Source organism: Rhinopithecus roxellana, chromosome 15 (assembly GCF_007565055.1).
Source record: "Rhinopithecus roxellana isolate Shanxi Qingling chromosome 15, ASM756505v1, whole genome shotgun sequence".
Lineage (NCBI taxonomy): Eukaryota > Metazoa > Chordata > Mammalia > Primates > Cercopithecidae > Rhinopithecus > Rhinopithecus roxellana.
The window spans coordinates 13,734-38,930 of record NC_044563.1 but is presented as its reverse complement, the minus strand read 5'-3'; the positions used below and the strand labels follow the sequence as shown (position 1 = coordinate 38,930).

The following is a 25,197-nucleotide window of genomic DNA, read 5'->3' as shown; positions in this document are numbered from 1 at the left end:
CGGAGCCCCTCGGCCTGTTGCCCACGTTCCTGCTTCAGGACCGGCGCGGGGGGCCCAGCGTGCGCGGGGAGCGGAGGGGCGGTGCGTCCGAGCTGAGCGGGAGTCGCTCGCAGGCTGCTGGGTGCTGAGCACCGGCCGCGCACCGAGGGCGCTGGCTGGGTCTGAGGGCGGGAGGAGCTGGCGCTTTCTAAGGACCTCAGGGTGCCCAGCAGAGTGCGGTGGGCAGTGCGAGGCGACCAGGGCCAGGCTTGGACTGAGATTCTGGGCGCCTCGAAAGAGCTGTGCGGGCGAGGTTCGGAGACTTTGTGGGTTCTCATGCTCACCCTGGACGGTGGACTTGGGGGCTCGGGGGTGGAGGACTTTAGCAGAGAGAGGGAAGGAGGAGGTGCCCAGTCACCTCAAGCCAGCCCTGAGAGATGGTGACGCGGAGACCGGGTGCACAGAGCAGCCGCCCAGCCCGGGCTTCAGAGTTGGCGGCTGACCCCGGGGCCTATGCTGGAGGCCCTGCTCCCGCTTCCTGCTGGGGTGCCCTGGGCTCTGCTGTGCCTGCTTCCTGACCTGCAGTGTGGGGAGAATCTTCTTGAGGGGCTTCCAAGGGCCCACTTCAAGGAGGGGCTGGTACCAGGCTCTGTGGGGGAAGGGATGTTGTCCCCTCCAGCTCTTTACGATCCTGAGCCCAAGGCCCACCATCACCCAAGGCTGAGTGCCCGGTCACAGGAGGGTCCTAGCAGGGCTGGGACTCAGTTAGGTAAGTAGGTGGAGAAAGCCTACTGCTGTGAGGCTGCTTAGCCAGGGCCAGGAGGCTGGAGGGCAGCCCCTTCATGATGAAGCCCTGCCCCCATGTGGCTGAGGGCGGGGTCAGGGGCCAAAGGAGACCCTTGTCTGATTCTGTGGGCAGTACGAGGCACTGGTCACTGGGTCCGGAGTCCCAGGTCAACCTGGGGGGTGTCAGTGTGGTGACAACAGGAGATGCCGTCTGCCCCTCACCTGCTTTGAGCCAGGATCCTCAGCCACCTGTGTTTGCTCCTTATCTGGAAAAGGGGGTGCTGCCCTCCCACCCCAGCCTGAAGGGAAGGTCCACAAGATGCCATAGCCCCTTGCAACTGCTCACCCATGGGGGGGCCATGCCTGGAAGAGGGACCAGGAGAGGGCTGAAGAGCTCTGCCAAAGCCCCATTGTTGACTGGGAGTTTCTGAAGGCCCCTGTTCCCCGGGGTCAGAGGTCAGAGACACACCAGAGAGCAAACCGGCTGGCCCCTTGGCTCCTGAGTATGAGTCCTAGTGGCATCTGGGAGGCTTGCTGCACAGTTCCCAGTCCTCCTTGTGTGTGCGCAGGATGGCCCTGGCTGGGGTTTTCTGGCTGGAAGACCCCCCACCCATTACCCCTGGAACTTGCCCCTTTGGGCACCCCCCCACCCCACAACACACACACACACCACACACACACCCACACACCACACACACAACACACACACACCACACACACACCCCCCCCACACACACCACACACAAACACACACAACACACAGACACAGACACACACACAGCACAGAGGAAAGTGCTGTGCCTGGGTGGGTTGGGGCGGGCCCCAGAGGAAGGAGCCGCTTGACTCAGAGCTACAGGAAGAGCCGGGGCAGGCGGGGTGAGAACCACCAACTGCCCGTCCTCCCGCCCGCCTAGGGAAGGGGTGGGTGCCTGGGTGGGGTTTAGGTTTAGGAGAGGATGTGACTGCAAGGCCAGGAAGCTACAGGGAAAGTTCTGATTAAAATACACATAAACACAAGCCAGGTCCCCACCGCACTTGGTGATGCACCCAGAGCAGCCTTGGTGCTGTGGACACTCCCTGGGACCCAGTGGAGGGGAGAGTTTGCTCCCAAAGGCACATCAATGACCAACATTTGCCCCCCGGAGGAAAGAACGGGAACCAGGTGACTCTGTACCTTCCCTGCTGCTCTGAGTGAGTCTGTGTCAGGGCCTGGCTGAGAGGAGGCCCGCGGTGCACAGGACCCATGCATGCATGTGCGTATGTGTGTGAGAGAGAGTGAGGGAGAGCAGGAGGCTGTGAGTGGGGCATCAGCGGCCAAGGGTGGGTGTGAGGTGCAGTGTGTATGCTGTGGGGTGCTTGTGGTCCCGGGCTCTGTGACAAGCATTGCAATGGGTGTTGTATATACTCAGAAGGTGTGTGAGAGGTCTGCAGCCTAAGTTGTGTGCAGTGGTAATGGGAGGTGTGTGTGGTAGGAAGTGTGCTGTGTAGGAGGTGCAAGCGTGCACACGGGCTGAGACTGAAGCTCAGTGCAGGTGTGCTTGGGCAGAGGGCTGTGTGTATGTGATGTGTGCAGGGGAGGGGAGGCAGAGGAGTGGGTGCAGGGGAAGGTAGGGAGGGGAGGGGGTGCAAGGAAAGGTGTGCAGGGGAGGGTGCAGGAGAAGGTAGGCAGAGGAGAGGGTGCAGGGGAAGGTGTGCAGAGGAGAGGGTGCAGGGAAAGGTGGGGAGGGGAGAGGGTGTAGGGGAAGGTAGGCAGAGGAGAGGGTGCAGGGGAAGGTAGGCAGAGGAGAGGGTGCAGGGGAAGGTGTACAGAGGAGAGGGTGCAGGGAAAGGTGGGGAGGGGAGAGGGTGTAGGGAAAGGTGGGGAGGGGAGAGGGTGCAGGGGAAGGTAGGCAGAGGAGAGGGTGCAGGGGAAGGTAGGCAGAGGAGAGGATACAGGGAAAGGTGGGGAGGAGAGAAGGTGCAGGGGGAGGCAGGCAGAGGAGAGGGTGCAGGGGAGAGGGTGCAGGGGAAGGCAGGCAGAGGAGAGGATACAGGGAAAGGTGGGGAGGAGAGAAGGTGCAGAGGGAGGCAGGCAGAGGAGAGGGTGCAGGGGAAGGTGGGCAGGGGAGAGGGTACAGGGAAAGGTGGGGAGGAGAGAAGGTGCATGGGGAGGCAGGCAGAGGAGAGGGTGCAGGGGAAGGTGGGCAGGGGAGGGGGTGCAGGGGAGGGTAGGCAGAAGAGAGGGTGCAGGGGAAGGTAGGCAGAGGAGAGGATACAGGGAAAGGTGGGGAGGAGAGAAGGTGCAGGGGGAGGCAGGCAGAGGAGAGGGTGCAGGGGAGAGGGTGCAGGGGAAGGCAGGCAGAGGAGAGGATACAGGGAAAGGTGGGGAGGAGAGAAGGTGCAGAGGGAGGCAGGCAGAGGAGAGGGTGCAGGGGAAGGTGGGCAGGGGAGAGGGTACAGGGAAAGGTGGGGAGGAGAGAAGGTGCATGGGGAGGCAGGCAGAGGAGAGGGTGCAGGGGAAGGTGGGCAGGGGAGGGGGTGCAGGGGAGGGTAGGCAGAGGAGAAGGTGCATGGGGAGGCAGGCAGAGGAGAGGGTGCAGGGAAAGGTGGGGAGGAGAGAAGGTGAAGGGGGACGCAGGCAGAGGAGAGGGTGCAGGGGAAGGTGGGCAGGGGAGGGGGTGCAGGGGAGGGTAGGCAGAGGAGAGGGTACAGGGAAGGGTGGGGAGAAGAGAAGGTGAAGGGGGACGCAGGCAGAGGAGAGGGTGCAGGGGAAGGTGGGCAGGGGAGAGGGTGCAGGGGAGGGCACCTACTTTCTTGCTGTGCTCATATCCTGGCAGTCTGCCCTTGACTCCCAGAAGGCTCTGAGGCTGCTTTTGAAGGGAGGACTTTGAGGTCTGAGCTTGGGGCAGTCATGGAGGCACTGCAGGAGATGCCGGGGGTTCTGCTGGGCTGGGGGTGTGTCCTCCCTCGCTTGCTGTGAGGAGTTGGTGGCCTGGGAAGTGTGTGTTTTAAGGACCCTCAGTGGGTGGTTCCCCTGGGTCAAAGACTTTCCTTGGACTGTCCTCCACCGCAAGGGCTTCTTCAGGGACCCCCTTGCCATCCCCCATGGGAGTGCACCCCATGCCGTATTGGTTCCGGAGGAAACTGCCAAACAGCCAAACCTGGGCCTCTGACGGTGCTTCATCCATGCAGAGGGAATAGGTGGCAGGCTAGGAGGACTGTCCCTGCTACCACCTCTGGGGCCTTAGCAGGGGAGGAATCCTGAGGGAGCTGGGGTGCAGAACCTTAGGCTTGATCCCCACATCCCCACTTCCACTGTGTCCCTGCAGCAGGGAGAGGAGTAGACAGTCAGTGCCTGTTGGATAAGTCAGTGGTACCCAGTGAGGAGAGGCCCCCAGGGCCCTGGGCTGCCAAGGAAGAGGCTCTGGGCTCCTGCCTGCAGCTACCTCACTGAGGAGCTTTGGGAGACTTGAGGTGTGTGTGGCTGCTGCTACAGGCTGGGAAAGAGCACAGGACCCGGGACCTATATCCCCACTGGTCCCCGTTCACCCTCCGGCCTCACAACCGCAGGCGAGGCTACGCTGAGGGTTCCCGAGGTGTTTCTGGAGGTGTTTCGAGGTGTCTGTGCTCATGTGCACTCCTGACTGTATCCAGACGTGGGTCAGAGCTGGGCACCCCCCCCCACCGGCTGTATCCAGATGTGGGTCAGAGCTGCGCACTCACCCCCTGACTGCATTCAGACATGGCCAGAGCTGGGCACCCCCACCCGGCTGTATTCAGATGTGGGTCAGAGCTGGGTACCAACCCCCTGGCTGTATCCAGACGTGGCCAGAGTTGGGCACCCACCCCCTGGCTGTCTCCAGACATGGGTCAGAGCTGGGCACCCACCCCCTGGCTGCATCCAGACATGGTCAGAGATGGGCCCCCCCAACCATGGTATAGGGCATATCACTCACACCCCTGCCCCAAGGCCAGGCTGTGTCTCTGGCACTGCAGCACCCCCTGCAGTGGCAGCTCCATTGAAGGGGACAGCCAGGAGTGAGGCCAACTGCCATCTCAGGAGACAGGGTCCCCCCTGGTGTACGTCCACTGCACCCTGGGGTCGTCATGGTGGCCCCAGAGCTGGTGGAGGTGGTCCTGGACTTGATGGCTCCTCCCTGTGGCCCTGGGCTGCATGAGGTGGTGCCCATTCTGGCCACATGTAAGGGGCTCAAAGAGACACCCTGCTGGCTTCTGAGAACTCTGCCAGCATCCATGCGGCTGCTCAAGGTGGCATCTGGTCAGGGCCAGTGCTGTCTGTGGCCGGCAGTTACTGGTTAACTCATCCTGTTCCTGTTTGACTTGTTCCCTGGGGATGGCGGCAGCCTCTGACCCGTCCAGGTGCCCTGTCCAGCTGACTGCAAGGACAGAGAGGAGTCCTGCCCAGCTCTTGGATCAGTCTGCTCGGCCGAGGAGCCCAGTGGAGCCAGGGGTGACCCTGGAGCCCAGCCTGCCCCGAGGAGGCCCTGGCTCAGAGCCATGCCAGGTAGGCAGGTCAGAGAGGGATGGGCTTGAGTTCCCACTCCCACCGCCTGCCCCTCAGGCTAGCTTCATGTTGTGCATTCTTCTCTTATCCCAGGCGCTCTGCCTGGATACATGCCAGGGTACAAAGGCCCCTGCTCACCCCTCCCCCTGGGCCCTTGGCCCTGAAACCAGGGCGAGTGGTGAGGATGAGCCCTGTACCATCTCTTGCCTCAGACCAGGCTTATGAGGTCAGTAAAGCCCAGGAATACTAGGAGTGGGCACTGCTGGGGCCCACAGCAGGGGTGTGGCAGATGTGAGCTGGTAGGAGACCATACCCTACTTAGAAGATGGCAGTCTCACTTCCTGCTAGGGCTCATCACCCTGATGTAAAGATGAACAAGTTCAGGCCTCAGGTGGTGGGGAGGGCTTGCCTGTGGCCAGGAGCAGAGGGCCCCAAGACCCCTGAGGCAAGAATGAGGCCAGCTGCTCCAGGCTCCCAGCTCTGCCCATCCAGGTGGAAGGTGCTGGCACACTGGGCATCTGGGTCCCCAAACCCACTGGCGCCTACACTCTCTGCAGATCACCCAGCAGAGGCAGGCCAGGCTGAGGGGTACGGTGCCCGGCCCCTCCTCTGAGACAGGCATCACGGTGTCACCAGGGGTGGGCAACAAGTGCATCTGGGAAATGGGGGGCTGGACTCACGTCCTCAGTGGACAAGCAGCCAGATGGGGCTTGAGTGTGGGCCTAGGGCAGCTCATCTGTGACTGGCCACTGCTCTCTGCTCCCTCAGCACAGGGTAGGTGGAACACACAAAGCCTGGCCACTTCTGGAGGAAGACGTGCCAAGTGCTAAGCCTGTCCCCAATGGACTCATGGGCAGACATGATGTGACTGCCAAGCCACACAGAGGCCTTATTTCTTCCTGCACCATGGACCACTGTGGAAGTGGCAGGGCCAGGCACCCTAGCACAGCTGACCCACTGTGTCCTCTCTCTTCAGGTGTTTGTGATAGGGCCCCTGACTTCCTCTCCCCGTCTGAAGACCAGGTGCTGAGGCCTGCCTTGGGCAGCTCAGTGGCTCTGAACTGCACAGCTTGGGTAGTCTCTGGGCCCCACTGCTCCCTGCCTTCAGTCCAGTGGCTGAAAGATGGGCTTCCATTGGGAAATGGGGACCACTACAGCCTCCACGAGTACTCCTGGTAAGAGGCCCGGATATCCAGGGTCAGAGTGACCTCTCAGACACGCCAAGGGCAGTGGTCCCCCTGACCTATGCCTGGGTCTGTAAACCCCTGGCCAGACATGACATGAGCAGAGTGCCTCTGTGGACCCAGACAGAGGGTCAGTGATGTCAGGGACAGACCCTCGGGTCCGCATGGCCCCTGTAGACATACACCTTGTAACTGCCCAGGGCTATGGGTGTCAGCAAAGTCTAGGGCCCGAATGAACGCCGACCATCTGGCCAAGCCTGTGATCAGAGGACCTCCAGGCCCTAGACCCAGGACTGGGATGGCTGTTCTGAAACAAATCTGCACCCCCTCCGGGTTCAGGTCACTTCTCTTGGCTTAAGGCCCAAGAACCACCCAGGAGGCCCAATTCTGCAGCCTCCCTGGGTGAACCCAGACAGGTGGGGTTCTGGGGTGTCCACTGGTATCCACGGCCGACCCTGACCCTGGCTTGGTATCCCCAGGGTCAAGGCCAACTTGTCAGAGGTGCTTGTGTCCAGCGTCCTGGGGGTAAACATGACCAGCGCTGAGGTCTACGGGGCCTTCACCTGCTCCATCCAGAACGTCAGCTCCTCCTCTGTCACTCTTCAGAGAGCTGGTGATGGTGGTTCCCCAGGTGAAGGGTAGGAGGGGACCTAGACCTAGTGAGGCCCAGGGACCTCGAGGCTTGGGGGCTGCTGGAGGGGCAGCGGCTCAGGCAGCCCATCCGCAGGCCCTACAAGCCACGTGGCTGCGGTGCTGGCCTCCCTCCTGGTCCTGCTGGCCCTGCTGCTGGCTGCCCTGCTCTACATCAAGTGCCGTCTCAACGTGCTGCTCTGGTACCAGGACGCGTATGGGGAGGTGGAGATGAACGGTGCGTGGGGCCCGCGTGGACGCGAGGAGGGGTCGCCACCGTCTCCCTGAGATTGCGCTGCTGAGCTCGGCTTTGGAGGCGTGGGGGAGGGGAGGAGTTAGCCCCAGGGGGCTCTGTGCGGCCCGGCTGGGGTTAAAGTCCGGGGCGGGTCTGCCTCTGTGTACGTGGGAGATGGTTAGGGGTGTTGGGGACCCGGAGGGCTGGAGTAACGCCTCAGGAGCCACCGGGATGACTGGCCGCCATCCGCAGACGGGAAGCTCTACGACGCCTACGTCTCCTACAGCGACTGCCCAGAGGACCGCAAGTTCGTGAACTTCATCCTGAAGCCGCAGCTGGAGCGGCGTCGGGGCTACAAGCTCTTCCTGGACGACCGCGACCTCCTGCCGCGCGCTGGTATCCCGGGCCCCGCCCACCCGGAGGGCCCGCCCCACTGGGCCCTACCCCAGAGGTCCCGACCCCACAATCGGGCCCCGCCCCCAGAGGCCCCGCCCCACTCCCATCCCACCCGAAGCCCCGCCCCCACCACCGAGCTCTGCCCCATTCCCCATCCCACCCGGAGCCCCGCCCCCACCACCGAGCTCCGCCCCATTCCCCGCCCACCCCGAGCCCCGCCCCCACCACCGAGCTCCGCCCCACCGATCGGGGCCCCGCCCCCGTCCCGCGCCGCCGACGCCCGCCCTCCCGCAGAGCCCTCCGCCGACCTCCTGGTGAACCTGAGCCGCTGCCGCCGCCTCATCGTGGTGCTTTCGGACGCCTTCCTGAGCCGGGCCTGGTGCAGCCACAGCTTCCGGTGGGTCCCGCGCGGGGTTGGGTGGGACCCAGCTTAGCACCCACCCCCCTGACGGTCCCGCCCCGCAGGGAGGGCCTGTGCCGGCTGCTGGAGCTCACCCGCAGACCCATCTTCATCACCTTCGAGGGCCAGAGGCGCGACCCCGCGCACCCGGCGCTCCGCCTGCTGCGCCAACACCGCCACCTGGTGACCTTGCTGCTCTGGAGGCCCGGCTCCGTGGTGCGGCGCAGGCGTGGGAGGGGCCGGGGCGAGCGGCGGTTTAGAGATGGGCGGGGACCCTTTCTGAATGGGCCCTGGGGGGAGGTTCCGCTGCCTGGGACCCCGATGCGGGGAGCGGCCCTTGAGGGCCCCGGAGCCACGGAATAGCTGTTGCAGGACGTGGAACCCACGGGCAGCCGCAGGTGTGCTCTTGGGGGCCAGAACGCCAGGGGCTTCCGTGGTGTTCACACCTGCAAACCGCCCCAACCTGGCCCCCAGACTCCTTCTTCCGAGTTTTGGAAAGAACTACAGCTGGCGCTGCCGCGGAAGGTGCATTACAGGCCGGTGGAAGGAGACCCTCAGACGCAGCTCCAGGACGACAAGGACCCCATGCTGATTCTTCGAGGCCGAGTCCCGGAGGGCCGGGCCCTGGACTCAGAGGTGGACCCGGACCCTGAGGGAGACCTAGGTATGCCCGCCCAGCCCCACTCTCCGACTGGAGCAGCTCAGCACAGGGCGGAGTGGGGAGAGGCACAGGGCAGAGGGCCTGGAGGGGGCCCCAGGTGTTGAGGACTCTTCCTGGCACCGAGGGCCCCTGCACAGCCTCTCTGCCCGGGAGGTGCTTGGCCCTCGGTCTGCCTGGGAACTTCCTGGGCCTCACAGGCCATCACAGCAGGGGATGAGCAGGGGCAGCCCCTGGCAGTGGGTCTGGGCCAAGGCTGTGGGTGGCCACCTCAGGCGTATCGGTCTCCCCATCCCAGGTGTCCGAGGGCCTGTCTTTGGAGAGCCATCAGCTCCACCGCACACGAGTGGGGTCTCGCTGGGAGAAGGCCGGAGCAGTGAAGTGGACGTCTCGGACCTCGGCTCGCGAAACTACAGTGCCCGCACAGACTTCTACTGCCTGGTGTCCAAGGATGATATGTAGCTCCCACCCCAGAGTGCAGGATCATAGGGACAGCGGGGGCCAGGGCTGGGGGATCTCTCCTCTGCTCAGCAGGACCACAACCCCTGCCAGCAGCCCTGGGACCCTGGGGAAAAGGCTGTGGCCTCAGGGGTACCTGCCAGTGCCAGAAAATAAAGTCCTTTTGGATTCTGCCTGGGCCTCAGTCTCCTCCCATGCGGCAGAAGGTTTCAGTTCGGCTTCCCTCTGTGGCTCTCTCAGCCCTCCACCCCTCCCTCTCTCAGCCCCACCCCACAAATCACCAAATCTGCCCTCTCTCCATCCCCCTTCCTAAGCCAGCTCAGGCATGTCCCGTGCTTATAGTAGTCTCCTTGGGCCTCCCTGCCTGGTGACGTGACTGTTCCTAGACCCTTCCCATGCAGGCAGATTCTGGATGGAGCAGGTCCCTTAGAGACCGCAAGTTCTGAGCTTCACAGAAGATTTCTGTTTTAAGAATATCCACAGTAACTTCACAAATAAATGGCCTGGCACTGGGTGAGATGGATGGAGGTGTCCGAGAGCCTACTCGCCCCCAAACCTCAGGCAGCCAGTGTGAGAGCCCCTGGTCCAGGCAACTCCAGGCCCAAGGTGGGCGGAGAGGGAGTTGGGTTCTTTTGCCACATGAGCATAGCCCATGCAGCAGCCCCCCTCTTCCCACTCCGGTCACCCTCTGCTCTTGAGGCCCCCAGCTCTGCTCCATCTGTGTCTGTGGTGCACCTGCCATCCACCCTGTCCCCTCTCAGCCCTGAGGTGTCAGCTGTCCCTCTGCTGGGCTCTCTGTGTCCTGCATCCTCTGACCTTGGGAGGCTTGTGTGTGAGCCCAGGGGGTGGGTGTCCTCAGGGGCAGGGGGGTGCCTGGGGACACCTCAGGTCCCAAGATCATGCTGCCAGCCACAGGGTCGGGCCAGCCATGGAAGGACACAGGGCAGTGACTGTTCATGGCCATCTTTATTCCCAGTGCTGGCTATCCCAAGTTACTGCCAGGCTACGGCCAGCCCCACCTCTGCCAATGTGACTGGATCACCACCCCATATCCCAGAGCAGCCTCGAGCCCTGCCCCACCCCCTGCCCTGCGGAAGCCAAGTCCCCAGCTATAAGCCCCTGCCCTTCCTGGTGGCCCAGGACTCTCAAAGGTGCACACAGGGGTCCTAGCGAGGGGCCCCTCGGTCATCAGCCTTCTCCTCCAGGCTGGGCTGCCCAGCAGCCCGGAGCTGAGTCTGTCCCTCGGACGCTGGGCCACGTCATCTTCTCCTTCTCCAGGAGGCTTCACCTACGGGCCCAGGAAGTCCTCCTTCCGATACCCCTTCTACAGTGGAGAGAGGCTCAAGGTCAGGGTGCATGTCTGCCCGTGCAACCCTCTGCCCTCTGTCCCTCTGCAGTGTGCGGGGTATGGCCCGGACCCTTCCTCTCTGGGTCTCTGGTCTCCGGTCTCCATTCTCCCACTGGCCTCTTCACTGCTCCATGTGGGTTTCCCTGAGCCTTCCCCAGCATCCCATGCCCTGCACCCAGGTCCCTGCTTGCTCTGGGCTCGGGAAACGTACTGCCCGGAAGTCACGGTGGAGCTTGTTGTACTGCCACAGGTTGGCCAGGAGGCTGGACGCTGCCCGGGAGGACTTCTCACTGTCGGGGCTGAGGGTGGAGGGGAGTCAGGAGGGGACACACAGCCAGAAAGCAGGGTGGGCTGGGAGGAACCCTGGCCAGGCTGCTGAATGCCTGGGTCGGCCCCTACCTGTCCCGCTTCTTCTTGATGAAGATGAGCTTTCGGAGCCCGTCAAAGTACAGCAGGTCTCGGGCGGCAATGGGGCTGGCCACCACCAGGTTGTTGAGCACAGCTATGATGTTGACCAGCACCTCGGCTGGGGGTGATTTCTCACCCACACTGCCCGGCAGCTTCTCGATCAGGTGGCTCACCACCTTCGTGGCTGCGGGAGGCTGGGGGTCAGTCTACACCCCTACTCCCGGCCACCTGGGCACCTGGGGTCCCCTGCCTCCCCCAGGGAGCTGGACTGACTCCAGTGGCCTGAAGCCTACATGTAAAGACAAAATTGACGTGTGGGCCCAGCAGGGCGGGAAGGAGAGTCTGCCCGACTCACACATCTCATCCTTGTTTCTAGCATTCCGAGACAGGTTTCGGATGAGGCCGGTCAGTGAGCGCAGCTGGTGGTGGTCTGCGGTCCGGACGCGGTCTAGCAGGGGGTTCAGGATACGCTCCTGCTCCAGGGCCAGGCGGCTCAGCACCCCTGCCCACTGTGGGGAGTGAGGGTGTGAGCCTTGACCAGAGGCCTCAGACCCTCACCTGGGGTGGTCCTGCGACAATGGGGTCGCTGCATCCTCCTGCTACCCTCAGGGGGGCCTCTGCTTCTGCCTTTGCCCCCCAGCCGGGGACATCATCCACAGCCTGGATCAGGTGCCTCCCTTCAAACCCAGGGCAGAACTTCCAGTCCTCCCAGGGCCCAAGGCCTGCCCCACTGGGACACTGACCTCGGAGGCTCCGTGGGCCCCGGGCGTCCCCTGCCTCCTCCCCTCCCCCCCCGCCCTCCCCCCCACAGCATGAACCCCTGGGAGCCCCTCGGGTCTGGGTTGGGTGCCCCACCCTGCGGTCGCCTGCCGTAATGTTCTGCAGCGCCCCGGCGGCGGCCTCTGTCGTGTGCCGGTTGAGCTCGCAGCGCTGCAGCAGCCGGTTGTACAGCCCCACGATCTGGGGGCTCCACAGCCACTCGAGGCCCTTGGGGTCCTTGGACACCTCCGCGAAGGTGAGCGCATCGGCGGCGAGGGGCAGCTGCGCCGGGCGGGGAGGAGTCAGCGGGGCAGGGTGAGTGGGGCAAGGTGAGCGGGCCCGGGGTCAGCGGGGCTGGAGTGAGCCGGGCCGGGGTCAGCGGGGCGCGGTCAGTGGGGCCAGGGGTCGCCACACACCCCCACGCCCCGCCCAGGCTGGTGCCCACCTCGCGCAGCCTGCGGCTCTGCGGCGTGAAGCAGCCCACCACCTCTCCCGGCGGCGCCCCCGCCAGGTCCCTGCGGCCGCGACCCTCCAGCCGCTGCAGCGCGGACGGCGGCATCTCGTCGTACAGGCGGTAGGACAGGTTCCGCAGCACGCACACCGCGTTCTCCACGCTCTGCGGGCAGGGGCGCGGGTCAGGGCGGCCGCCCGGGGTGCACGGCCCCCCCTCCGCACCGCGCCCCTCACCTTGTCCTCGCATTTGCCCACGTCCAGAGCGTGGTTGATGTAGGTGACCAGGGCGTCCACCAGCCCGTGGCACTCCCGCATCTTCTGGCGAGTGGCCTGAGAGGCTGAGCTGAGGTTCCTGGGGACCGAGGCGGATCAGAGGCCCCCAGGGACCCCCATCCCAGGCCCTGCCCCATCCCATCCTGGGCCCTCCCACACTCATCCCCCAGTGCGGGGTGTGCAGTGTGTGGGGCTGTGAACGCCAGGCCAGGCAGAGTCCCCACAATGACCTGCCCGCAGTCCCCACCCCACTGCCCGAGGCTGGCGCACCTGAGGAAGCCGGTGGCGTTGTAGAAAATCTCCGCCTCGGAGGCGTTCTGCTGGATGAGGGGGGGACCCCCAGCCCCTGACAGGGGGCTCAACACCAGGTCAGTGAGCTGCTCCAGCGTGTCTCTGGCCAGGCGGTCCTTCAGGTGGTCACTGGATGAGAGGTTCCACAGGATCCCTGGACGACGGGGGAGGCTGCTCTCAGCGTCTGCCCTCCAACCCCCTCCACTTTTCTGGGCATGGAGTGAGGAGGTCCTGCCTCTCCCCAGGGGCTGGCCTGGTGTTCTGTGCCTCACCCACGAGCCCTGCTGGGGAGACCCTGGGGTGGCATTTGGGGTGATAGAGCTGGGACCAAGCAAAAGGGGACAAAATGTGGGGGGGTGGTGAGCAGGCCTGGCGGGGGAGGTGGCTCCAAGGAGACAAAGCCGCAGGATAAAGTGGCCAGGGGTCCAGGAAAGAGGCGGGCAGTGGAGGCCCAAGTAGAAACATGGCCAGCAAAAGGGACAAAGGGACAGAAGGGAACCAAATGGGGTGGAGAGATCAGAACAGAGGAGAGAGGACAGGCAGAGGAGGGGCAGGAGGAGGGGGACAGGCAGAGGAGGGACAGGCAGAGGAGGGACAGGAGGAGGGGGACAGGCAGAGGAGGGACAGGCAGAGGAGGGACAGGCAGAGGAGGGACAGGCAGAGGAGGGACAGGAGGAGGGGGACAGGCAGAGGAGGGACAGGAGGAGGGGGACAGGCAGAGGAGGGGCAGGAGGAGGGGGACAGGCAGAGGAGGGACAGGAGGAGGGGGACAGGCAGAGGAGGGGCAGGAGGAGGGGGACAGGCAGAGGAGGGACAGGCAGAGGAGGGACAGGCAGAGGAGGGACAGGCAGAGGAGGGACAGGAGGAGGGGGACAGGCAGAGGAGGGACAGGAGGAGGGGGACAGGCAGAAAAGGGGGACAGGCAGAGGAGGGGCAGGCAGAGGAGGGACAGGAGGAGGGGGACAGGCAGAGGAGGGACAGGAGGAGGGGGACAGGCAGAAAAGGGGGACAGGCAGAGGAGGGGCAGGAGGAGGTGGACAGGAGGAGGGGGACAGGCAGAGGAGGGACAGGAGGAGGGGGACAGGCAGAAAAGGGGGACAGGCAGAGGAGGGGCAGGAGGAGGGGGACAGGAGGAGGGGGACAGGCAGAGGAGGGACAGGCAGAGGAGGGACAGGAGGAGGGGGACAGGCAGAGGAGAGGACAGGCAGAGGAGGGACAGGCAGAGGAGGGGCAGGAGGAGGGGGACAGGCAGAAAAGGGGGCAGGTGGAGGAGGGGGACCAGGATGGGGGGACACAGAGGGAGAACAGGAGAAGTAGGGGACAGGCAGGGGGGTAGGTGGAGGAGGAAAGACATGGGGGGAGCGGGGGACAGGTGGAGGGGGGAAGGCAGAGGGGGGATAGGCAGAAGGGGGCAGGTGGAGGAGAGGGGCAGATGGGGGGCAAGTGAAAGGGGGCAGGGGGAGAGGGGAAGGCAGAGGGGGGACAGGTGGAGGGGGGCAGAGGGCGGCAGGTGGAAGGAGGCAGGTGGAGGAGGGGGTAGGTGGAGGAAGGACAGGTGGAGGAGGGGACAGGCAGCACCTGTGACGTTTTTGCGAAGCTCATCGTCCTGCTCCCGCAGTGTCCGCAGCAGCTCGAAGATGCCGTTCTCCTCCACCAGGGCCAGCTTGTTGTCGGCATTGTCGTAGATGAGGTTGCGCATGGCACCTGTGGCGTGGCGCTGCACTTCCTGGTTGGCGTGGTTGAAGAGCTTCACCAGCCTAGGCACAGCCTGAAGGCTGCGGGCCTGCGGGCACAGGCATATGGGGGTGCACAGATGTATGTGGATGGATACAGACTATGCACGTGTGTGCAGATGGGTCCAGGTGCGTTGATGTAGATATGCAGGGGATGCAGGTGTCTACAGGTGTACAGAGGTGATGCAGGTGTATACAGGTGTATGGAGGTGACACAGGTGTATACAGGTGTACGGAGGTGACGCAGGTGTATACGGGTGTATGGAGGTGATGCAGATGTATACGGGTGTATGGAGGTGACGCAGGTGTTTTGGGTGTACGGAGGTGATGCAGGTGTATGTGGGTGTATGGAGGTGGTGTTTGCGGGCGTACAGAGGTAACGCAGGTGTATGCAGATGTATGCAGGTGATGCACGTGTATCCAAATTGTACCCTCCTGCTCTTCCTCTGCTGAGGGGGCTCTGGACACGGTGGGGTCTGCCTGGTCAGCTTGGGGACCATGAAGGGTGGTCAGTGAGCAGAGGTCAGTGGGAGGTGGTGGGGCCCTGAGGGAGGTCACCAGGGGCAGTGAGTGGGTGGTCAGGTGATCACCTGCTTCTTGGCCGCTGCATCGCTGTAGCACTTGTGCTGGATGTAGGCCGCTCCCAGCACCTGCAGGTTGGGGTCTGAAGCCATGAGGTACTTGACTGCTGAGGGCAGGTCAATGTCATCAAAACTGTGGAGCCAGGGATCAAGGGTCAGGCTAACTTTGGGTTCAGGCTGGGCCCGTGGCAGAAGCCCCCTCCCTGTGCCAGGCCCAGACGCTCACCCGCTGCTGAGTCTCTGCAGGGTTCGGTGGCCACAGTAGCTGTTGAACCCACGCACGTCCGGCAGGTGGCCCGAGTCAGCCAGGCTGAGGCTGCGCACAGATGGCGCTCGGGCCACAGGCTCCAGGACGGCTCCCGGCGCTGCCCCACCTACCCCACGGCTCCGGTGGCTGCTCTGGAATCGCTGCAGGGTCCGCATGGCAGGGGCACGGATGGTCCGGCTCGGGGAAACCTCAGTGGCCTCGGGCCAGTCCAGCCCCCCTGCGCGGCTCGAGCTGGAGCTGGCCTGGCGCTCGTAGGCAAAGGCCCTGTAGGTGGAGGTGGCCGCAGGCTCCAGCTGCTCAGACACCACGCTGTAGCGGTCGTCCAGGCCCCCGGCCCCCAGCCGCAGCGAGCGCAGGGACAGCGTGTCATAGTCGGCCCGGCTGCCAACCCCACTGCGCTCGTGGAAGGACACAGGCCTGGCGGGCATGGGAGGGGTGGGCTGGGCACCCCCGTACCCAGCAGCCCCAAAGGCGCTGCCCCCGTTGTGGGCAGAACTCAGCCTCCGACTGCAGCTCAGGTCTACAGCGGAGCGGGAGGACCAGGAGGCCGGGCTGTATGCTGGCTTGGCGATGGGCCGGAAGCCCTGTGGGTCGAGAGGGGGCGGTGAGGACGTGCCTGGGCTCACCTGTGTCCAGCCCTGCCGCAGAGCCTCCCCTTCTCCGAACTGCAGAGCTCCGATCGTCCCCCTCGGGCTGGGCCCATTGCTCACCGAGGTCTTGTCCCCACTCAGGCCCTGAGAGCGAGAGCTGAAGCCAGACTGCAGGGTGTGGTACTGCCCCCTGGATGTGCCTGTGGAGAGGGATGGTGGTAGCCCAGCTCTGCCACACAGCAAAGCCCCGGCCTCCTGCCCCCTCCCCACCACTCCAACGCTATTCGCGACCCCAGGAGCAGCCTTCAATCCAGGGCAGGGAGGCCAGGGGCTTTGGGGCCAGGGCCTCCCCATTCCTGCCATGGCCGGGTCTCCTCACGTGTCAGCCCTGGTGGTCCACCTTCCACAGCCCACCCCCCAGCTGTGCCTCCTCTGCCCAAGAAGGCAGATGCGCTCACCCACTGACCTCCTGGTCGCCTGGAGGAATGTGCCAGGGACTCTGACATCAGTTCTCCAATCCCTGCCATGGTACAGCGCCCAGCCTCCTCCTCCAGGAAGCCAGCCTGGCCTGCCCCGACTCACACTGACTCCTTTTGAGCCCCTGCTGTGCCCAAATCTCCTCTGTGCCCAGTCACAGGAGAGTGACACTGTCTCCCTGGACCAGTATGCCCTGTTGCAGTGCTCTCTCCCACCCAGCAGAGCCCGAGGCAGGGGCCACACCCACCCCATCCAGCCACACACACGCCAAGGGCAGCTTCGTCAGCCCGACTCCACAGTGAGTGGACAGACAGGCGGGTGGGCAGCGGGTGGAGGGCGGAGGGTGGATGGAGAGACAGGCAGGAGGAGGATGGGAGGGCTGCTGTGACTGTTGGAAGGACGGACGAAGGGGTGGGAGAGCCGGCGACAACAGAGGGTCCCACAGGTGGATGGTGAGTGGGGAGAGGGATGGACTCGTGGGTGGGTGCAGAGAGGACGGGCTGATGGTGGGGGCATGAGAAGGCCCAGCAGAGCGACCTGGCTGAGGGGCTCAGTGTGGGATACAGGGAAGGGGGCCGTGGCCCTCCCACAACTCTGCCCAGAGCTGGATGCTCTGTTGGGGACACCCCCACAGCAGGGGCCCCAGACTCACCCTGGTTAATGGGGCTTCTGGGCCGGGGCTATTACCTCTCTGACGCTCGTGAGGCCCAGCCCGGAGTGGGGGCACGCCCCAGCCTGGGGACCTCACCCCCACCCCGCAATTATAATCCACCCCCCTCTAATTGGCAGGGTAGCCAGAGTGGTAATTAACCCTTCCCTCACTGTCCTCCACCCCATGACCCCTGGGCACCCGACTTGGTCACCAGCAAGGCTGAGGCCCCTGGAGGGAGGACCCCACAGTCCACGCTGCCGGGCCGGCCCCTCCACTGGGCGACCTTCACTTCCCCCCAGCCACTAGCTGGAGACCATTCCTGGGGGTCCCCTCTAAACACCATGATGAACTGGCATCTGGGTCCCTGGCATTCTGGGAGGTTCCTCTTACTGTCTGACCTTAATCCCTGTTGCTGTAGCTGGCTAAGGAGGAAATGACATTCTAGAACCACTGCCCTCAACCCATAGCATCTGTGTGCTCCTGTCACTCACACTCACACGCATGCACATGCACTCGCATGAGTGGGGCCAGGATTCCACCACAGGTGGGTCTGGCTGGCACCGAGGGGTGCTCCTCCACCTGCTGTTCCCACGGAGAAATCTGGGTCACTCCAGCGGGGCCCTCCCCTCTAATTCCTCAGGGAGCCCCTGGTCCAGACAGGCCTGGCTTTCCTCCAGGACTTCCCAGCCCCCCCCACACCTCTCCCCGCTTTTCTGTTCTGCTCATTCCCATGAGGTGTGGGAGAAGCGTGGGTGTCTGTGTGTCCCTGAGACCTCGCGTTAGCCTGTGCTTCTGGGGCAGTCGCGTGCGTGTTCCGGGTTTGCCGATTGAGGTGCCTGGCCCGCCTGCCATGTGCCAGCCTTCCCTGTCATCCCCCACAGGGGAGGCTCTAGGCTGAGGACACAGGTGGGGCCCGGCCAGGCTCTGTCTCTGGAGGACCCGGGGGTCCCTGCTTGGATGGGGAGCCCCACCCATGGCTTCTCCCCACGCCCGCTGGGGCGGGGTGCGTGACTCAGTGTGAGGCCTGGTGAGTCAGGAGCCAGCCTCACTGCGGCCTCTGCCCTCGCCCTACCACCTCCGCCCGCAGACACCTCTCTCCGCCACCATCGTCCCCGCCGCGGTCCCCTCCGCCCGGCACCTGCCTTGTGCCTTGGCCTACCTCTGGCAGTCTCGGCCTCAGGCTCAGGCTCAGCGGCCCCGTTGTGCCGCGGCTGCTGTCCCAGCTGCAAGAGGCGGGCGCGGACCTGCTCCTGGACGCGGGCTGCCCGCAGCCGCTCGGCCTCCGGCCCCTCCGCGCCCCGGCGGTCCAGCTGCAGGTCAGAGGGCAGCGCCAGGGAGCACACACCGGCCTCAGGCTGCAGGGCCGACAGCAGGAAGTTACCATCCTGCATGGCGGCAGGTCCACCGGGCCTGGGCCTGGCGGCCGCCTCCAAACTCAACTATCTTCACGTCCTGTCCCTCCAGGCCCTCTCCCTGAAGTCCCCGCCCCGCCAGCCTCACCCAGAGCCGCCTGGAGACAGACGCCTGCCCAGCCCTGAGCACAGCTGGGGGCGGGGACACCTGGCCAGGTGGGAGGGAGGGGCCGCCGCCTGCTTAAGGTGGAATTTGGGCGGAAGAACAGGCCCTGCATGGCCCCAGGTCCCAGCCTGGCCTCCTGCCTCCTTTTCTCCCATCCCACGACAGGGCCACGGGGGCCTGGGTGCTTCTTGTTCTCAGCCTGTAAAGGCCGGACTGGGCCCTTTGTCGTGGGGCTGGGACAGAGGGGCCCTCTGTGTCCTGAGTGTCAGGGAAGGGCAGAGGGCCTGAGGGGGGCTATGTCCTGCCACCCCCAGCATGAAGGGGAGGGTGTCCCACTCCCTGGGGGGTCTAGGGCCCGGGGTACTTCCCAGGACCAGACAGCCTCCACGTAGCCCAGCCTTGCTGGTGAGGCGGGGGTGAGGCCTAGGAAGGGGTTGGCAGGAGACACTGTGGGGGGCCAGGGGTCAGTGCCAGGGGTCAGGACACAGGATGGAGGGACGGAGCTTTAGGGTACAACCGGACTCCATGGAGGCCCTGGTGCTTGGAACTCAGAGAGCCCCCTCCCCACCAGGAAGCATGTGGATGGACCGGCCCTGCCCTGAGGCCTGCAGACCATGGAACTCACCCTCAGGACCCCCTCACCCCCCACAGAGGCCTCCAAAGGGCTGACTTGACCCTCTCTGGCTTCTGGGACCCTGGCCACCACTGCTCCTGCCCCCCAGGCCCTGGGGTGAGAGGCCGTTCCCAGCACATGAGTCAGGATGCAGGGGGGCGGGGCTGCCCCAGGGGGTTGACTCAGAGGGGCCTGCACTCCTGTCAGCGCATGCCAGGCTGGGGCAGGAGCGGTGTGTGGGGAAGAACCAGGGGGTCTGGGAGAGCAGTGGCTGGGATGGAGAGGGAGCGAGGGTGGGGGTGGGGTGGCGAGGGAGGCCCAGACCAAGCAGGGCTTGTGCCCAGAAGGTCTCCTTCGAGCACCACAGCCAGGGGAGCCAGCAGGCAGGTTCTGAGACCCTCTGGCCTCCGGGACAGGACCCTGGTGGATGGGGGGGTGGGGATAAGCCTAGGAGGGTTGGGGGTGGGAGCTGAACATCTGTGACAACTCCTGGGTTCTCACGAGCTCATCTGACAGCCGCTGCTTCTCCCTGGACCCTGGACCCGGGCTCTGGGCTCTTCTCTAGGGCATACCCTTGCCCCGCAGTGAGGGTGGAGCCAGGGTTAGGAAGCAGCATTAAGGGTGAGGTCAGTGCTGAGGGGGAGGAAGCTAGAGGTGGGAGTCGGAAATCAGCATTGGGGGTTAAAGGGGGAGGGGAGGGCCCACTGAAAGGACAGGTGAGGCCTGGGCTAGGCCACCAGGTGGGGTCGGGGTGGTGGGGCAGGGGTGGGAGACCTACCCTGCCCGTGGTCCGGATCCCGCCAGCCTCCCAGCTCATCCCAGAGGCCACTGCTGACAGCTGAGGTGTCCTGGGCTCCATCCCTGGCCCAGCGCGTGCGGGGCAGCCTCTGCGGTGGGACAGGACTGTGGGGGCCCCGGAGGGCGGGGTGGGAACGCCCAGCTCATCAGACTGGCTGATTCCCTGGGAGACGGGTTTCGTGTGGAAAAATCCTGGGAGACAAGTTTGTGCGGCACAGAGCGGGCCTGGAGGTATGTGCCTGGCATGGACTGGGCCCCGCCCTGCATCCAGGTCCACCCCAGGCCCACCTGGGGCCCTGCAGAGGCCAGGCGGGGCCGCGTGACAGGGGAAGCCAGCCTGGAGGGCCTCTGCAGCCCGGTCAGGCCGAAGGGCTCAGTGGAGGGCTCCGTGCGGCTGGAGCTGTGATGGGAACGCCGGTGCCCGGTGGCCTGCAGGGCCCTCAGGGCCAGCTCTGCCGACCTTCCCTCCTCCCCTTGGCAGAGAGGGCTGCGGGTGTCCCCCCAGAGCTGCGGCGCCTCCCTGAGGATGCGTGGTCCCCGCCAGGCACAGTTTTGGCAAAGCCAGGAATCTGGGGTGCACCTTCCCTCACTGCAGCCAGGCCAGAGGGTTGGCGATGCCTGCTAGACCACCACTGCAGCTTCCAGCCCCAGGCTCGGAGGAGTCTTATCTGACCCCTGTGACCAGCCCCGAGTGTCTCACTCTCCCTGGAACCAGTTCCTGGCACAGGAGCACTGGACGAGGGCTTGGCGGTGGGCTTCCTGGAGGAGGTGGTGGGCTTCCTGGAGGAGGCGGTTGTCTGTGGGGCCTGGAATCTACATGTAGCCTCAGGTCGCTCTGGGTGCACAATCGGGTTGAGAACCCGGAACATGAGGGCCTCCAAGGGTGAGTGAGCACTGCTCTTAGATGGATCCCAGGTGGCAGGTGGCCTGTCAATCACCTCCCAAGAGGAGGTGGGAGAGGGCGCAGGAGGGCTTCGGGGTGCAGTGGGCTTAGCGTGGGGGGCATGGGAGGCACTCACAGAGAAGGTGGGCTGGGCCCAGGTCGGGGGCGGAGCTGCCAAGTGCATGCCTGGAGTTGTGGGAGGGCACAGGCACAAACCTACAGGGCAGAGCCTGCCTGGATGGGGTGGGAGTCTTAAGGAGCAGAAGGGGGAGGGTCTGGGGAGAAAGGTGTGAGGACATTGGAAGCAAAATAATAGTCAAAACCGAATTCAGGAGTGTGCTGGTGCACAGAGAGGCTTGGGAGGCTGCCTCAGGTCCCACCGCCTGCAGCGGTGGGGTGGGGAGTGCATTAGGGGGGCCCCTTGGTGGTTGATGGACCCAGTGTGGGGGCACAGCTCACCCAGAGGCAAGCGTCCTGGCGCTTCCTGTTGGCGCCCACGCTTGCAAACCTTCCGACCTGGGCTCCAGCCAAGTCCAGCCCAGGGCCCAGCCCCTCCACGGAGCCTACCCTGCTGCCTATGGGCACCACCCCTCACCCTACGGAGTGTGGCCCCTGCCCCTGCCCCGGGCCTGTGGGTGGGCAGCTCTGAGGTCTCTGGCCTTGGTCCTTGGCATGGAAGGTAGCTGAGGGGTACAGCCCCAGTAGGCTCTTGGGGGGACACCTTTCATCTGCACACACCCCATCCGCTGCCGCCCTGTTGGTCAGTCTGTCCATCCGTCCATCCACTCATTCATCGGATGAGTCCCGGGCTCTTCCTTTGCCCCGGCACCGCTCTGGGAAAGGGCGCATATGTCCGAGACGGGTGGGGCATCTCCCGGGGGCTCTCCTGGAGTCTGGCCTCAGGAGAGTGTAGGGACCCATTAAATTAGTCCCAAGTGTCCCTCACCAAATTGCAGCTACTAACAGGTGGCGGCAGCTTCTCTGCTGCTTTTCTGTTATAAACAGGTGGAGCTGTGGGGCCAGGTCCTCCTCAAACAAGGGGGAGGAAGGAAGTCCCAGGAACTGGGGGCCTGGCCTAAGAAGGTGCCTTTTGAAAAGAAAAAACGTTAAACCCTCCATAGAAAAGCTCCCCGTATTCACAAGACTATGTTGATACCTGACATGGTGGAGGAAGGAGGCCTGAGATGCCACTCACAGTTGTGCCAAGAGATGGGGAGGGGGGCCCAGATTGGAGAGGAGAACTGAAAGGCCTGCTCTGGAGTCCGGGAGGTGGTCCATCCTCCTCCAAAATCCCTGGGGCTCCTGAATCCCCCAGAATCCCTGGGGCTCCTGAATGACAGCAGTGGTCTGGACGACTGGAGCTGGGGAGAGGAGCCTGGGAACCCATCAGTCCTGCTGTACCATTTGGGAGACCGGCCCTAGGTCTGGCAACCCACGTCTCCAGGGACAGTCTGTCCTCCAGTGGTCCCCAAGGCAAACTGGACAGGGCCAAGGTGGCCTCCCTGCACTGTCTGGAAACCCTCCTGAAGGGCCCTCCTCCCTGCACGATCTGGAAATGCTCCTGAAGGGCCCTGGCCCAACACATTTGCAGCCGTCACAGGTGTATCCAGGGATTCTGGGGTCCATGAGCCCACAGGGTGGCTATTAGAGCCTCTGTCTTCCCTTTCTTTCCTGGACTTCCTCCCAGTCCCCACTGCAAAAAACCGAGGTTGCCCCTCCCAGGATGCCCCCAAAGTACCATCTGGTCCCATAACCCATTCCCGCTGTTGCTTCCCTATTATATGTCCCCTGACATCAGGGGCTGCCTGTGCAATAAACTCATCCCCTTATCCCCTAGGACCAGCTGTTCATTGACTGAATCAGGAGACAGAGAGGCACCCTTCACCAAGGCCGCTGCCATCCCCCGGGAAGGCAGTGGGGCCAATCCCTACTCTACCACGGACAGCCCGGTGCAGTCGAGAGGCCCAGTCCCATTCCCTCACAAGCCCTCCAGCCCAGTGCAATTGAGAGGCCCAGCCCCAGTCCCTCACAAGCCCTCCAGTATCACATCTGAAAGTGTTTCATCCTCCATTTTTCCATTTTATCAGTGGAGTCTCATTTAGGGTCCTCCAATGGTACTGCTATTTTTCCAATTGGATAAAGCGTTTCCTCTTCCCTGGCACTATGTAAGATATACAGCTCATCCCCCAAATGCTCTGCCAGTTACGGGGTGGTCTGCTTTTCAGAAGTGGTCAGGGTTTGATTCAGAAGTAACATGACATCCTTCCAGGAGAGCTCAAATACTTGGGTTAAGTTCTGGAAAGACTCTATTTATCTGTCAGGGCCATCTAAAAACTTGCCAAGATCTCCCTTAATTTGACTGGGAACTGCCTAAAGTGAGGATTTCTAGCCTGGGGAAAGATCGAGAGAGAACCTGGATAGGGAGGAGTGGAGGGTTTGATTCCTCCACTGGAGGTGCCTCTGGGGTTTGCTTCTCTGTTTCCCTGGGATTGCCTCTTGCAGCCTCTCCTGAGACAGCCACTAGGAGGGCTGGATCAATCCTACAACAGAGGTAAAGGTCCAAGTTACCCTGCAGAGCAAAGAAAGCCTGCACACACAAGGCCTCAGACCACTGGCCCTCACATTTACAGAAAAGCTTCCTCCCAAGACCATGCTTCTCTTCTGGGTCTCACGTTTACAGAAAAGCTTCCTTCCTGAGACCATGCTTCTCTTCTGGGTCTCAAGGTGTTTGGCACCAAGTTGGCGACCAAGGAAATGACAAGAACATTTTTGCCACAAATTTATATACAGATACCGAGGCACACTTGGCTTCATCTGTGCTATTCTTAACCTTCCACTTTATAGTTTTGATGACTTAGCCAAATGCTCATTCTACCCAGTAATATTTCTGGTTTGCAACAACATCCTTAACATTTAACATCGTACATAAAGAAGAGATAGGAACCATGACAGTCACAAAAGAAAGAAAGAAAAGAACGATAGGAAAGAGTGGAGGTCCTCGTGCCAACACCTTCATGGGAGGCTTGGGACTGGAGTCAGTCCAGGGGCCTTTGGATAACACCAAGGGGTAACCTCAGCCAGATACCCCCAGTTGCTCTAGGACCTCCTTCTGGTCCCACGTGACAGCTAGATTTCCATGAAGGAAAACTGGGTTGGAACACAGCCAACATTCCCAACACCTGAGGGTGATGGGAGCTTAACAGTGTCCTCCCCAGCAAGCCTGGCCCCCATGTGTTGAGTCTGGCACTTGGAGACTAGTCGTCACTTTTAACTGATTGACAGAGGCCTGGTATTTTTCTTTCATTTTAGCTGTTGTGGAGTTTAGGAACCACAAAGAAAGGACAGAAAGAGAAGATCCACTTTTGCTCACCCTTCCACAGATCCCAGACGAGCCCCCAAAATGCTATGGGACATTTGGGGTGTTGCTATTCTGACCAGAAACCTCTGTGGCTGGGAGCACCTTTGCCCAAGTTCTTGTCCTGTGTCCAGGAAGAATGAGGTACATAGACAAGTGGAGGGTGAGCAAGACAAAAAGGAGCTTTATTGAGTATTAGAACATCTCAGAGGCTCTCAGCAGAGGGGAGGCTGGGAGTAAGTGGCTCCTCTCTGCGGGCAGGTCATCCCAACGAGTGTTCAGCTCTCAGCAGAGAGGGTAGCTCCTCTCTGCAGTTGGTCAACCCAATGCTTGCAGCTCTCAGCAGAGAGGAGGCCCTAGAGAGGGTAGCTCCTTTCTGCAGCTGGTCATCCTGTCATCCCTCTGTCCTCTTCTCCACTCTGGCTGAACCTGGGGCTTTTATGGGCCTCAGAGGGGAGGAAATTCATGCCTACTGGTTCATGGGCAGCCATGGGTGGGCCCGGAAAAGGCACCACAAGTCCCCATTCTGGTCCTCGGGAGAGTCAGCCTGGCCCCCAGCCTTCAGGCCCACCCTGGCTTGAAGGTGGAGCCTCACCAGGGACTTGTCTCTTGCCTCCCAGGAGCCTGTCTGCCTCCCACTGCTGCCCATGGTGCCCAGGCCGCTGTGCCAAGGGGTGCCCACAGGCCAGCACTGAGCTGCCCCCAGCCCCATCTTGGCCTCCCTCCCACACTCATTGGTGCCCAAAGTCTGGAGGGGCTGAGATGGCGGGGGACTGGTGTGTCAGCACTGCTCTGAGGGTGCACACCTGGCTGGGCTGCACCAGCACCCAGGCTTGGTCCCAACCCCACTCCAAGATCCGAGTGGGTGCCAGGAGCAGGAACACCCCCAAGTCTGTGGTGTTAGTGGGTCTTCCCTGGTCCCCAAGACCAGCAGGAGGCCTGGGCCCACAGCTGCAACCTGGATGG

General features: G+C 63.2%; 2 protein-coding genes across 4 annotated transcripts; one reads left to right on the top strand and one right to left on the bottom strand.

The window, feature by feature from the left end:
* Positions 1-796: 796 nt before the first annotated feature.
* Positions 797-9,404, top strand: SIGIRR (single Ig and TIR domain containing). 3 transcript variants are annotated; one of them, XM_030918441.1, is made up of 10 exons: positions 797-1,927; positions 5,109-5,269; positions 6,246-6,444; positions 6,933-7,084; positions 7,181-7,321; positions 7,571-7,714; positions 8,009-8,111; positions 8,180-8,330; positions 8,589-8,778; positions 9,071-9,404. In XM_030918441.1, exons 2-10 carry the CDS (start codon positions 5,263-5,265, stop codon positions 9,232-9,234), a joined length of 1,251 nt encoding a protein of 416 aa, XP_030774301.1. In that variant the 5' UTR covers positions 797-1,927; positions 5,109-5,262; the 3' UTR covers positions 9,235-9,404. The 3 variants fall into 3 exon arrangements, with proteins under 3 accessions (XP_030774301.1, XP_030774302.1, XP_030774303.1); XM_030918442.1 differs by having other exon boundaries at positions 799-1,927; positions 6,933-7,066; XM_030918443.1 differs by lacking the exon at positions 5,109-5,269 and having other exon boundaries at positions 801-1,927.
* Positions 9,405-10,178: 774 nt separating this feature from the next.
* PKP3 (plakophilin 3) lies at positions 10,179-20,090 on the bottom strand. The gene is made up of 14 exons (XM_030918927.1): positions 19,974-20,090; positions 18,224-18,419; positions 16,056-16,135; positions 15,304-15,929; positions 15,087-15,210; positions 14,342-14,546; positions 12,743-12,917; positions 12,434-12,551; positions 12,192-12,362; positions 11,843-12,028; positions 11,343-11,496; positions 10,979-11,171; positions 10,791-10,878; positions 10,179-10,555 (listed from the first exon to the last, which is right to left on the bottom strand). Exons 1-14 carry the CDS (start codon positions 20,052-20,054, stop codon positions 10,520-10,522), a joined length of 2,433 nt encoding a protein of 810 aa, XP_030774787.1. The 5' UTR covers positions 20,055-20,090; the 3' UTR covers positions 10,179-10,519.
* Between the last annotated feature and the right edge of the window lie 5,107 nt (positions 20,091-25,197).